The sequence below is a fragment of the Corvus cornix genome, chromosome Z (assembly GCF_000738735.6).
Source record: "Corvus cornix cornix isolate S_Up_H32 chromosome Z, ASM73873v5, whole genome shotgun sequence".
Classification (NCBI taxonomy): Eukaryota; Metazoa; Chordata; class Aves; order Passeriformes; family Corvidae; genus Corvus; species Corvus cornix.
Genome location: NC_046357.1, coordinates 63,391,977 through 63,406,624, shown reverse-complemented (window position 1 = coordinate 63,406,624; position 14,648 = coordinate 63,391,977). Strand labels below are relative to the sequence as shown.

Here is a 14,648-nt window from a genome sequence, read left to right as displayed (position 1 = left end):
TACCTATCTCCGGTTATTCACCAGTGGGATGACAAATCTCCCGGGCGTGTGTCTGTCCCGTCCTTCCAGACAGCGCTGCGTCCCCATCTCGGCGGCGGACCGGCCGGCGAGGTGAGTAACCGCGAACTGACGGCACCACAAGAGCGTTTGTTTTGCTTTCCCCTCTCCTCCGCCCTCCCCGCGCTGACACGGAGGCCGTGAGCCGCCGATTCACCCTCTCCCCGCCGGGGCTGGCGGCGCGGGGCTGGGGGCAGCTCCGGCGAGCGGGGCAGCGGAGGGGCTGGGCCGCGCCGCACGCCCCCGGGCGCGGGCAGGCGCGGCGGGGCGCGGAGCCGCCGCGGGGCTCGGGAAACTCACCTCCCGCCTGCCCCGCCGGCAGCGCAGCTCCCGCCGAGCGCGGCCGCCCGTGCCCCGCTGTCATGTGCCCGCCGCCCCGCCGTTAACCCTTCCCGCGGCCCGGGCTGTCCCCGCCGAGCCGCGCCTGCTCCGCCACGCGGGGGGAGCGGCGTCCCGCCGGCAGCGGCCCCGCCGCGCCCCCTGCTCCGAGGGACGCGTGGGTGCGGAGGGACACGGCTGTGCAGGGGCCGGGGAACCCGGCGGTCGCGCAGGTGGTGGAGGGGGGCTTAGTGGGGTGGCCGTGTAGGGGCTGGAAGATGCCGAGGGGGAGGCTGGCGGGGGACTGCATAGGCGCTGGAGGAGATGGGTGTACGCAGGGGTGCCACGGGGGCCGGAGGGGTTTGCAGTAGGGGAGGGGGGGCGGTGTTTGTATCTGTGTGTAACGGGACCGGAGGAGGTGCGGGGCTGCACCAGTTCTGAAGGAGGAATGTTTAGAAGCTCTAAAGGTTGCAGGCTCCCTGGAGGATAGTGTGGGGGTACACACGGGCTTTATGGGGAATGCGTGGGGGATTGCACGGAGGCTGTGAGAGGGCCTGGATGGGACCTGTCTGGGAGGTGTACCAGAAGATGTAATGGTAGGGCAAGGTAGCAGGTAAACCAGAGGAACAGGACCTTGGAAGTGGGAAAGAGGATGAAGGGGCTTAATACCTGGTGGCACTTTTCCACCGGGCATAGAAAGCTGCGACATGCCTGCAGGAGCCTTTCTCAATTAGATGGAGATCTGACTTCAAAATACCATAGGACTAGCAATGTGATAAAGTTGGAAGTATCCACTCGGAGCAAAAGCACAAGGATATTGTGGCCCAAGGCTGAAGATCAGCTCTTGCAAAAACAGCTGCAGCTGAGAGGTAAATGCCACAAAGAGCACCCATTGCTCTGGAAAAGGCTCCTACACATGCAGGATATGGCCCAACAATTGAAACACATGGGTTCTTTCAGTTTGAGTCAGTTTTATTCCCCTCTGCTGTAGTTGGGGAATTGAGGGTGTAAATGAGCTGAAGCTGGAGGAGAATGAACCAGCTGAAAAGCCAGGCTCAGAGAGCAGAAAACTGCCCTATCACTCTACCAGCATGAGCATGCAGACCTTATGGCAGGGTGCCCTATCAGCAGGGGAGTTTCCCAGCAAGGGAGCCCACTAGCATGTATGGGTAATTGAAGAGTGCAGCAGGTGAGGGCCTTTCATGCCAAGCATGGCCAGGCCAGCTTTTAAAATTTTTTTTAATCCCAGTTCTCCAAGAATGAGAATGGCACTGTGGTAGTCCTGATTGCTTCTTCCAAGGAGAAGGGGAGCCTGTATCCCTGTTGTGCTGCAAGAGCTGTTTGGAGGAGAGTTGAGGAGGAGGGATGTGTTTTGGTGTGTCCACATCACTGGGCTCCTCAAGGTTAGCCTTAATCCTTAGCTGAACAAATTCCTCTGTGCTAAAGGTCCTTTGTCATTCATTCATATTGCATCCAATTTATGTGACTGTGAAGTTTGTAAGAAGTCAATATTGTGTTCTTTTCATACCTGGAAAATATAGCAGAGATATTGAGGCTTCAGTCTTTCTTTTAAGGTTTGTTGCTTTCCAGTGTTTTGGGGTTTTTTCTAAGTGTATGGACCCTTAGGGATTGAGATACTTGTAAATAAATTTACTATTCATAGCACATTTAAAACAAATATTTGTAAGCTGTGTCTCTCTTTAAAAATCATATTAAAAGAACTGATAACTGAAGGGGTCTTTTCCACATGAAAGCAGAAGATTTACTTGTGAGCTCAATGAGTTTTTTGTTTACTGTCTCTTTACTGGTGCTATATGCCAGAATTTTCTATGCAATTATCATTTAATTGGAAGTCATCACTAAAAAGTTCAAGGATTATCCCCTAACTGACATGATAGCCATGGTAAGGATAGTGGAAGACTCACACTGAAAATGAGTAATACAAACAACAAGAAAAGGCGTATACAATGAAAGGGTTTATTGTCATTCAAATCTACCTAATAAATGGTGAGTTTGCTTAAAATAAATTGCTTTAAATAAACCCTGACAACATCAGAAACCAAATCTAACCACCGTTAAAAAGATCTATTTGCTTTATCGAGTTATTTCTACGTATGGAAAGTAAATTGCCTCAGTTTTTCAACTGAAAAGAAGTGATGGATCCTATCAATGTACCAGCTTGAGAAACACATGGTCTAAAACACTAAATAAAGGCAGCCTCTACACGCAGGATAAGGGGTTTTGTTGTCATGGGCAAAGCCTGCTGAGAAGTCCTGAGCATGAAGTAAGGAAGACAATCAACACCTCATATTTACAAAGTTAACATTAGAAACTAAATAGAATTCTTATTTTTTGATGCGCTGAAATAACAAGAAAAGTTTATGTAAAATAAGCCAGGTGAGACTAGTAAGTGCACCCACAGTTTTCTTAGTGGGTAACAAAAATGCATGTTCATATCTGTCATACACCATTGCATATTCATACCCATCAATATGGACCTGTACTCATTCCTCACATAAAGCACACATCCCAATTGTGAAAAGGCCTTCAGAAAACTACTACTTTTTATTTTCTCTATTGCAAATTTTATCCCTTCTATATAAAAGCATGTATCTAATGGAGCTAGTGGATTCCAAAATTCCATAAATGTATCTGAATCTGTGAACTTGTTCTGCCACCCATCCAAGACCTGAGGGTAAAAATTGATATTTGTCACTTCAGTCTCAAATTTTCTTAGTTCAGTAAAATCTTTTAGTTACTGCTCAAGGAAATGTATAGTTACATGCTATGTGAGGGTACAGTGCACCTTTGAATTAAACCTTCAGTTTACAAACTGTCAAACACCAGAAGCATTTTTCAATTTTTTTTTTTTTTTAAAGAAAAAAATGAGCCCTTTCCCTTCTTTTTCTCTTTCCCAAGGCCTGTTGGAATAATGCAGTATCCACCAGTCCTTGCAAAGTCTCTTCCTAGCCTGATTCTTGTATTATGCCATTGTTGTCCTAGAGTTTTACTCCCAGGTGTGCAGGAAAAGACACATGCTCATATAAATCCTCGTCTCCTTTGTCCCAGGGAAAGACCATCTTTATAAGCGAGCCCTGACAGGAGATGGTCAGTGACTAAAGATTCTGAAAAGGGCTCATTTAATGGGGAGAAAGAAATTGAATGAAGATGAGATTATTTATTCTGTTTACTGGTATATTTGGAGGCCTTTTTGAGAGAGGAAATGACTCTCTTGGCATTGAAGCATAATTTATAGAAACTCAGATTATTTTTTTCAGGGTCCAGAGGAAAACCGTTGTAGCAGAGGGAACAGAGAATAAGGAATGTGACAACCCAAATATACAGCTGGTTTTAGTTTTTCTTATCTCTTTCTTCTGTGTACTGGTAGCAGCAGAACTGAGTTTTAAGGAAAAGATACTATGTAGCAGGACTGTTAGACAAATTAATTTTGTTGCATTTCTGTAGCAAAACTAAAAAAATATTTGACCCAAACACCTTCGGACTTGGGGCAGTCAGTTTAATGGGAGCACAAGATACCTTTGAAAACAAAAAATCTCAAGAGTACCTAGAATACAATGATAATTGGTTAGAGAACACTAATTGAATTAGGAGGTCTTGTCTCTTGATGCCTCGGACATACTGATTTGAACACAAGTTTGAACATTCACTTCTCAGATGCAAACAGATATGCAGTAGCTTTTTCAAAAAAAATTTTTTAGTGGCAACAGTTAAAAAAAAATTCTTGCTAACTAGCACTCTTGGTCTAATTCTATAATTTTACCTCAGATTTTCCATTTCATATCTATTCTGTTTTCACAGTTGCTGTGTAAATGAGAACAATTTTTTTGGTAGTTACAGAGATATGACAAAAAATAAAGACAGTCACTGAATTCCATCTCAAATAACATAATGTATAATAGAAATCTTTTACTGACTCAAGTATATTAAAATATCATCAAATTGGGTTTTCCTGTTTTAGGTGCAAAAGCAAGACTTGCACCTCTCCCATCTTAGCTTAGACTGACTCCCTAGCAAGGGGGAGCTCTTCAAGGGGGCTGTTTGCCATCATCCATGGTCCAGCATCTCAGGGCTGATACCTCTGTTTAGTAGAAAAAATAGGGGATTATGGGCGTAAGTTCTGGGGTCTGATCCGTTTTCTCCATCTTTCCAATCACAGGTCACAGGTTGCATTTACCTGCTCCTCACATGAGATCAAGGAGGGCTGTCTGATACTGTCATGACATAGCAGGGCCACAAAGCTTTTTTCTGCGTAATTCAGTTTCCCATTTCCTTATCCACAATTCACAAATATTACTTTTGTAGTGCGTTTTACTTGCTACACAGAGGATGGGGTAATATATTTCTCCTCCACACTGTAAGAAACCAACACTATAAAGAGCATATTGCTAAGATCTCCAAAGCTCCTTACAGCATCTAGATACCCTTATAACAAATCAGTTCCTCTCCTTGCAGCTCCACCAACTCACCCTTCATTGTGAATTGACGAGATGTATAAAGCATGTTCCATTCCCACTCTTACATGTAAGTGGTCAGGTAGAAAGAAATCTGTCTGTGGAATAAATATGAAAAAAATATATGCATTCTATTTACCTCCCCAAAGAAATTGAGTTTGATTCTCCAGCATTCTTATACAGACAAAGCTGGTGCTGGTAGACAGGATTAATTTATTTAAACTGTAGTCTAGTTTTGTATGGTATGAACACACATGCAGAACCTTTGCAGAAGAATGCAGTCACTATGACAGTATGTGATGATACCATGTACCTTTAGGATCAGAAAATAAAATTATTAGATGAAAGTTAATTGCAAGGGAGTTCTACATTCCTACAATGCACCTGAAGAAGCTGGAACTGAGACTGATGAGTAGAATAAGTTTTCCAACTTGCATAAATTAATCAGTGAAAAGACATAATATCAGCAGTGGAGTTTAGCTAGGACAGTCATATACCAATACTTAACTGACACTTTTTCTACATATTTCATACAATCGGGTTCAGGTCACAAAGTGGGAATATCATGTACATCGACAATTAGGTGAAGAGAACAGAGGGACCACATTTGCTTGGGAACCTCTGTCTTCATGCCTGAACTGCATTTGAAGTCAAATTGAGTTTGATGTGGACCAAAGTATTCTAAATCAAACATGTCTAATTTCCATTGAGAGACTATAAGGGATTTCAGGCTACCATGACATCCATTTCCCAATATCCACTGATGAATGGCATTGCTAGAAATAGCATTATAAGTAGGATGCTAATTGAGGGCAAAGTAAGAAAAAAAGAAGGAAATTTCCCACAGTCCACTTAGAAACCTTAGAAGAAAATGCTGTGATAAAGTGGAACTGCTGTTTGTCCTACAGTAAGATCTTCTGATATTAATAATGATTTCTTTTGTAGGCCCCAGCAATTTTAGATTGAACAGCAGATAAGTACAATGTTGAAACTCACTTTTCTTGTTTGGGAGAGTAAGCATTTTATTAATCACTTCAGTGGTATGCACATACCACTGCAATTTTTCTCCTACTCTTGTTTCTGTGCCTACTCACCTCAACAATGATTTTTAATGTTAAATTTTACTTCATACCCTGTAATAAATACTGTCATGTGTGTAGTTAGCTTTCTTCTTTATAGTACCTTTGGACTTCTACCAAAGAAACTAATAGTTCAGAAAATACTGGTGGAAAACACACTAAAAAGTAGGTTCTTGATCAACCAGATATTGAACAATTCACCCCAAACATGGCTATCTCCAGCAGCCAGTGTGCCTCTTCCCAAAGAAAGAGTTCTGGGGGAGGCACATGGACGAAGTTATGGTGCTGCATGTATAGTATTGCCACGGGAAGCTCATTGCCTGGAAAGAGGCAACAGTTGTCTCCATGAAGCCCAAGTAAAAGGTGTCTTGACTTTGTACTCTCTCCTATGTCCTTAAGAAAATCATCCACACTCCCTTCTTTTCATTGTTTTAGTGTATTTCCATTATGGGGAGATGTGCAATTTAAAAAGAACATGCAAACAATTTTATGCTACTCTTTTTTTGTTCAATTTTACATGCAATTCATTCTGATAGAAATCTAACTTTTTCCTAGGATCATATATTTTACTGTTAGAATTTATTTCTTATGTTTTCTGCTTCTGCATTGTTGAATATGCTCCCTAAAACAGTGTTTCTCTACTTGGAATTAGGACTCCTATAGCCTCTACTGAAGTTAAATCAAAGTGCAGATATATGGCTGGTCACACAGTACTCTCAAAATTTTGTGTTTAGACATATGTAAGAAATAAGAGAGTTGTCTATATGCTAGCCAAGTGCCAAAATATTGACTTACCTGACTTTGTTCTCACAACAGTACTCACTCATATGCCCAGCCTAGTTCACATAACTGTATCAACATATCTTCACATTTAATTAGCTCTGTAAGCACTACAGGGAAATAGTGGATTGGAAACTCATCTCCTGAGTCTTGCCTTGAATTTATGTAAAGCAATGCTAACAACTTCTCCCTTTTTATCCATTTGTAAAGTGCATGAAAACAGCCATGATGATCTATGTAATACTACAGTCTTTACTAAATACCATTGGAGTTTGTTATTCTAAGCTGCATGAGTCTACATTGCACAAAAAAACCCTTACAACTGTTGCCAATTCCCTATTATACTACTCTGCTCCAGTTTAAAGAACCCTAAACAGAAAAGAGTAAAACCAAGTCACAGGTTCCACTCTTTCTGGGGATACGATGTGTCTCAGAAATGATCAAAAATCCACAAGTGCACCTAAGTTCATTAATAAGCTGTATTTTACTTATTGTTATACTACTCAAAATTCTACTCTATGGTATGCCTATGCACTTCACTAATTTCCGTGAGCCTGGCAATACTTATCCATAAGCATAAGTAATTTAGGTACATTTCTATCTATTTCCTTCACATTGCTAAAAACACATTCTGATCCTCCCAAAATGTTACTTTTTTATATTCTTAATTAATTTTTTAAGGACACTTAAAGCTCTCTTTTAAAATCTCTTAATTAAAAGCAACTTACTTCTGTGCTCTGTAACTGAAGGGGTTTACAGTTCCACAAAAATCTCTGGCATTTATGGATTTAAATGGAGCTGACTCAAAAAAATCACACTGTCAGTAAAATTCTACAATATAAGGATTAGACAAGCAAATCCAGTGAGCTTTAGCTGTAGAAGAAAAATCTTCCAAGGTTTCCAGAGAAGTGCTCTAATACTTAATGAGATCTCCTTCCTTTCCTTTTCTAGCTTCCTGATTACACCTCTAATGAAGACTGAGTCCTGACTTCCAGCAATACTTATAAATTATTTCTTGTGCAGCTGAATTCAGACTGCTTGTTGTTGCTGGGTTAGATTCAAAGTGTCATATGTGCTAATATGGTCCTTTTTTTTTCTGACAACTCTGACAACATAAAATGTTGTCATGCATAAAATGTCTCCATGCATAACATGGGGATACATAAAGTGTGGAAAAACCTGACCACAGAGAAACAGGAAAATTAAATACAAACAACCTTTATAAAATATTGTGTCATTGTTTTCTTTCTTGCTGACATCCAAGAACTTTGGCATCACCTATTTTTTCAAGAGATACCATATCTCTAGAGAGGATATATGTACACACATATGCAACTCAAGAATCCAATCAAAAGTAATCATATCAATGTCTAATGAAAGCCTATACCCATTAAAATACAACAATACTGCCTGCTAGTAATGACTGTCAATACTTATGAACATTTTTGTTGCATTGACCCCTTTTTTTTTTTCTTGAATTTTCACAGCACTGCATGTTACTATTAAAGGGAAAGATTTCAAAGACTTGAATTGGTTTGATTTCAATAGAGAAAGATAAAAAAAATTTAAAATTAAACAAGTTTTAAGTGATTAGCTGGACTGCAGACATGGGTTTTGGTATCTCACAAGGTAGAGACACTAGGAAAGAAGGAATATACAAAAAGAAATGCTGTCTGGCTCGAAAGCATGGGTAGACAGAAGGACTTTCCCCAAGCTAATGATTTTTCAGAGCATATTCCTTTGTGTATTGGCACAAATGAAACCTGATCTCTAAAGTAGATGCTGATTAACTTTCATTGCTGCACCATTAATACATTCAGAGGTGCTTCTCGGCTTTGATGTTACAGTGCCTGGGAGAGGGTAGACTGCAGACTGCCTCTTCAGTCAGCTTCTCTCCTGTGGCAGGCGTATTTATACTGTTTGGAGTGCCTCATTCCATGGAATATATTTGCCCTGCCAGGACTGGCCTACTGGCCCTGATATACTGTGAAAGAGAGAAGAGTAGGAAAAGGGCACCCAAACATGAGAAAGAGGTACTGGGTCTTATTTATTGAGAGCTTGACATCACATTTTTCTACTCAGATATTGCTGGGCTCCTCAAAACCTGCACTTTGAAAGACCACAAGCACCTCAGGTCTTAACAGAATAGAATTTTACTGTCCTTTCTGCTCTGGGTGATGTTTTTTGATGTTGGCCAACTATTAACATTCCTTGGTGAATCTTTTCATTTCAGCCTAAACTAATAAATCAGTAATATAAATAGCAGGGGGAAAAAACCCAGCCACCTCTGTCTTTAATTGCCTGTTATAATCACAAGTTGTATGATCATTTCTGTTACATGGCATAATAGGACCATTAGGTGATTTTTTTACATTTTTATGATTATTCAGCTCAAGACAGAGCAGCTATTATAACACAGTTTCACTCTCAGAATAATCTGTTTCTTACTATACTCCTTCACTGTTTTAGCAACAAAGGATGCTGATAGCTTTACTCAAGTAACAGTCATAAAGTGGATATATTCAAGCATGGCTGACTCCTGAGTCACCTTTTCTTATTATCAAGTGTCTGTATTCAAGTATCCTTTTTCAATATTCTGCATTTCACTATGCATACAGGGCTTTTTACATACTCTAAAGCAAACTTTAAAATCCTCTGTGGTGTTTATTATCTACAAAATATAGAATCATACCATGGTTATGGCTAGAAGGGACATTTAAAGATAATGATGACTCACTACAGGGGCATCCTTCACTAGATCAGGGTGTGAAACCTGACCTTGGACACTTCCAGTCATGGGACAGCCACAACTTACCTGAGCAACCTGTTCCAGTGTCTCACCACCCTCATTGTAAAACGTTTAATCCTTGTATCCAAGAAAATCTACCCTCTTTCAGTTTAAAACCATTGCCTCCTCTCCCCATCATGGGGAAGTTGACTGCGATGAGGTTTCCCCTCAGTCTCCTCTTCTCCAGGCTGAACAGACCAAGTGCCCTCAGCTGCTCCTCCTACGGCTTCCCCTCCAGACCCTTCACCATCCTCGTGGCCCTCCTTTGGACACTCTCCAATAGCTTTATATCTCTCTTATCCTGTGGCACCCAAAACTGCCCCAGCACTGGAGGTGAGGCTGCCCCAGTGCAGAGCAGAGCGGGACAATCCCCTCCCTTGCCTGGCTGTCGATGCTGTGCCTGATGCCCCCAGGACACAGGTGGCCCTCCTGGCAGCCAGGCACTGCTGACTCATGTTCAACTTGTCATCAACCAAGACTGCCCCAGGTCCCTTTCTGTGGCACTACTTTCCAGTCTGTACACACATCCAAGGTTGCCCCATCCCAGGTGCAGATGCTCTAATGCCATGGAAAAACACAGGACACACAGTCACTCCAAGCACTGGCTGCAGAGCCCCACTGCAGCCAAAGCTGGAACTTCCTTAAGTTCATGAATCAAGGTCTAAATAAAACACTTTGAGGTCCTATACCAGCTGTGAGCCTGCATGTTCTCCTTTAGTATAAACTTTGCAAATACTAATGTAGGATATAGGCAGAAGCATGAACTGGGCTTTTTTCCTAAAGCTTATTTCAGTGGTTTGGAAACCATGTTCCTAAAACAGTGTCAGGGGAAAAGAATCAATATGTCTTCTTTCACCACTTGCACTCCGACACTGTAGATAAACACTTGAACAGTCATCCAGAAAAAGAAACCTTTTATTCAATATAATCACATCGCCATTAAATGAGGGTTAGCATCTAAGATAACTTTTCCCTAAATGCAGTCTGAGGTTCAATCCTAGTGTTGAAACTGGTTTTTCAAAGGTACTATTAGCTTTTTTCTAATTTGAAAAGCTTTATTTCACCTCTCTTCAATATTAACAAACCGTAAAAAGCTTTCACCAAAATTCATAGAAACAATGTCACAGACATCTGTGAAATTGCAAATCTACTTAAGGTAGGAGAAAATCAGAAGTCCAAGAACTGCAAGTTTTATTCTAAGTTAGAGTTCAGTGTCCATCTTTGAAAGACAAAATGAGCTGGAGTCCTAATTTTTTCCTTTTCCTGGCTCAGAGATATTAAGTCAAAACACAATGTTTACTAATGTCTTTCTCTCAAAGTTACACTGAATCTCTCTGTGAAGGATACATGACATTTTTATTTGTCACTGTGCAAACAGGTGAGAGATGTAAATAAATACTTGTTCATAGACAAAGACACTTCAGCCTGCATTCAGTGTTAGCATGATAATACTGCAAACCAGCGCTGCAGTTGTCGCAGAAGTGGGTTTGCAGTGACCTCTGTAGGACAGACCTGAGACAGGGTCTCTTCATGACCCAGACTCACTTTTTGTGAATCCATAGTTATATCGGACACTGCTGCAGCTTCAACATAATCACGGTGCAGATTTTCTGCCTACTCATACTAAGATAAGAAATTGTGGGCCTTCAGCCCCTGATACCCAAAATGCCTGACAGTTCTGCTGTGGCGGTGTGGTAGTGACCTCCCCACTAGTCCCTTTAGCCTTTAGACATGTTAGTACCATTTGTGAATGTCAATATGATTAAGTTCTGAAAAGTAATTTCTGCGAAACCACCCATTTTGCTAGATTTCAAGGTTTATGGTATACGGAGATCCCCCAGGTAACCAGACTCTGGCTCACCTATCATAAGGAGAGACAACAACCAACTACTAAATGTTCAATTCAGTGTGACTATTGGAATTATTTCTTGAGTAACTTTGCTGCAAGACAGGGACAGTTTGTGCAGCATTTTGATCTCTGGCCTCTTTTAACAGAGCAACATTATCTACCTGTTCCTTCAGGAAAAAGTCAATGGGGAAAAAGCAAAAGGTGAAAACATTGAGTTACGGCTTCACGGACTTCCAATCCCAGCCCAAGTTTCTGAATCAAAGAGGCAAAATCGATTCCAATATATGTTGTTAAGCAAATCTCTTTTGCTAGCTCAAGTTTCACGCTACTCACTTATCCAGGAAAACTGCAGTAAATTATTACTTTTCGTTACTACCCTATACAGGCCTCAGGACTAATCACCAATTTACAGGAAAACCAGGGGATCAGGCCTAGCCATCAAGAGTTTGTGAAATGCACGTCTTGCTTGACCAACCCGATCCCTTCTATGACCAGGTGACAACCTTAGAGGATGAGGAAAAGGCTGTGGATATCTCTACTTGAACTTTAGTAAAGCCTTTGACACTGTTTCCCACAACATTCTTCTGGAGGAACTGTCTGCTCATGGCTTAGACAGACACACTGTTCACAGGGTAAAAACCTGTCTGTATGGCCAGGCCCAGAGAGTGGTGGTGGACGGAGTTACATCCAGCTGGTGGCCGGTCACCAGCAGTGTTCCCCAGGGCTCAGTACTGGGGCCAGTTCTGTTTAATGTCTTTATGGATGACCTGGATGAGGGCATTGAGTGCACCATCAGTCAGTTTGCAGGTGACACCAAGATGGGTGGGAGTGTTGACCTGCTGGAGGGCAGGAAGGCTCTGCAGAAGGATCTGGACAGGCTGGATCATGGGCCAAGGCCAGTGGTGTGAGGTTCAACAAAGCCCAGTGCTGGGTTCTGCCCTTGGGTCACAACAACCCCAGGCAGTGCCACAGGCTGGGGCAGAGTGGCTGCAAAGCTGCCCACAGGAAAAGGACCTGGGGGTGCTGGTGCCAGCAGCTGAACATGAGCCAGGGTGTGCCCAGGTGGCCAAGAAGGCCAATGGCATCCTGGCCTGGATCAGCAACAGTGTGGCCAGCAGGACCAGGGCAGGGGTTGTCCCCCTGTACTCGGCACTGGTGAGGCCACACCTCAAATTCTGTGTTCAGTTCTGGGCCTTTTACTCCAAGAAAGACTTTGAGATGCTGGAGCATGTCCAGAGAAGGTAACAGAGCTGTGTAGGTTCCAGAGTACATCCTGTGAGGAACAGCTAAGGGAGTTGGGGTTGTTTAGACTGGAGAAAAAAGCCTCAGGGGAGACAGACTCACTTTGAACAGCTACCTGAAAGGTTGTGGAGAAATGATGATCAGTCTCTTCTTCCAGGCAGTTAACAATAGGAGAAGGGGAATGGTCTCAAGTTGTGCCAAGGAAGATCCAGGTTGGATATTAGGAAAAATTTTTTCACTGGCAGAGTGGTTAAGCATTGGAACAGGCTGCCCAGTGAGTGGTGGAGTCACTATCCTTGGAAGCATTCAGAAAACAAGTAGATGTGGCACTTCGTGCTGTAGTTTGGTGGGCATGGTGGTATTTGATCAATGCTTGGGCTTGAATATCTTGAATATCTTTTCCAACCTAAGTTATTCTGTAACTTTGTTACCTGGGAAACAGTATTGCAGCAAAGAAACCCAGCAAAATGCTTGGCTATACTGGTAAAGGCAGATACAGCAGATCCAGGGAAGTTATCCTTTCCCTTTTAATGATCAGCCCTTGTGAGGTGGCTATGAATTGCTGGGTCCAGTTTTGGATCCCAAATAAAATAGGGAAGAGACTTGTATATTGGGTTAGGTTCAGCAGAGCCCCCCATCCTTCTGTCAACCTGGAAAAAGGGATAGGAGATTTGGGGAGATCTGTTGCTTCTCCAACTTCATAGAATGATAGAATATTTTGTGTTGGAAGGGACCTTTTCAGGCCATCTAGTCCAACTCCCCAGCAATAAGCAGAGACATTTTCACCTAGATCAGGTTGCTTAGAGCCCCATCCAATCTGAACTTGAATGTTTCCGGGGATGAGGCATGCACAAGGTCTCTGGCAACCTGTTCCATTGTTTTAACACGTCATTGTAAAAAGTGTTTTCTTTACATCTAGTCTGAATCTACCCTTTTATTTTAAATGTGCTACCTTTTGCCCTATTGCTTCAGGCCCTCCAAAAAAAGTCTGTGTTAATCTTCCTTATAAGCCCCCTTAAATATTGAAAGGCTGCAAATAAGGTCACCCCAAAGTCTTCTTTTCACCAAGCTGAGACCCAACCCTTAGTCTTTCCTCATAGGAGAAGTGCTCCAGCCTCTATGTGGTTCCAGATCATCTTTGTGCCCTTCTCTGGACCACCCCAACAAATCCTTGTCCTTCCCATGCTGGGACCCCAGAGCTGGATGCAGCACTGCAGGTGGGGTCTCAGCAGAGCAGAGCAGAGGGGTGGAATTCCCTCCCTGGCCCTGCTGCCCACGCTGCTTTGGATGCAGCCCAGGACACGTTTGGCTTTCTGGGCTGTGAGTGCCCATGGCTGGGTCATGTCCAGCCTCTCACCCACCAGCACCCCCAAGTCCTTCTGGGCAGGGCTGCTCTGATCTGTTCATCCCCAGCCTGTGCTGATACATGCAGTTGCCCAAGTTGTACTTGGTCTTGTTAAACCTCATGAGATTCCCATGGATCCACTTCTTGAGCTTTTCCAGGTCCCTCTGGATGGCATCCCATCCTTCAGGTGTGTCAACTGCACCACTCAGGTTGGTGCCATCTGCAAACTTCCTGAGGGTGCTTGATCCTTTTGTCTGTATCATAAATGAAGATAGTAAACAAAACCAGCCCCAACATGGACTTCTGAGGGACACCGTTTGTCACTGATTTCCAGACAGACATTGATCTGTTGACCACTACTCTCCGGATGCTGCCATGCAGCCTTGTCCGCTGAACAGCCCACCCATCGAATCCCTCTCTCTCCAATTTAGAGAGAAGGATGTTGTGGGGAACTGTTACAAAGGCTTTACAGAATTCCAAATAAATATCACCTTTATCCCTTCCTTTCACACTGATCTGGTGCCTCCATCATAGAAGGCCACTTGGCTGGTCAGGCAAGACTTGCCCTTGGTGAAGCTGTGCTGGCTATCTTGAATCCTCCATGTGCCATAGCACCTTCTCTAGGTAGATCTGTGCTATGCTCTACTCAGGCACAGAGCAGAGGACTCCTCAGGGTCCTCATTTCTATCCTTTTAAAGGATGGGTACCATGTTTCCTT

General features: G+C 42.9%; 1 protein-coding gene across 4 annotated transcripts in view; it reads right to left on the bottom strand.

Annotated features, from left to right (window-relative positions):
• The window catches only part of GLIS3 (GLIS family zinc finger 3), a 161,394-nt gene extending 160,966 nt beyond the window's left edge, over positions 1–428 (bottom strand). For 2 of the 4 annotated variants that reach the window (XM_039567598.1, XM_039567599.1), the window contains exon 1: positions 358–428. In XM_039567598.1, coding sequence (XP_039423532.1) covers positions 358–421 — 64 coding nt within the window. In that variant the 5' untranslated portion in view covers positions 422–428. Of the gene's footprint in view, positions 1–3; positions 245–357 lie in introns of those variants that run through there. The other 2 variants (XM_039567601.1, XM_039567600.1) reach the window with 2 other exon arrangements.
• Between the last annotated feature and the right edge of the window lie 14,220 nt (positions 429–14,648).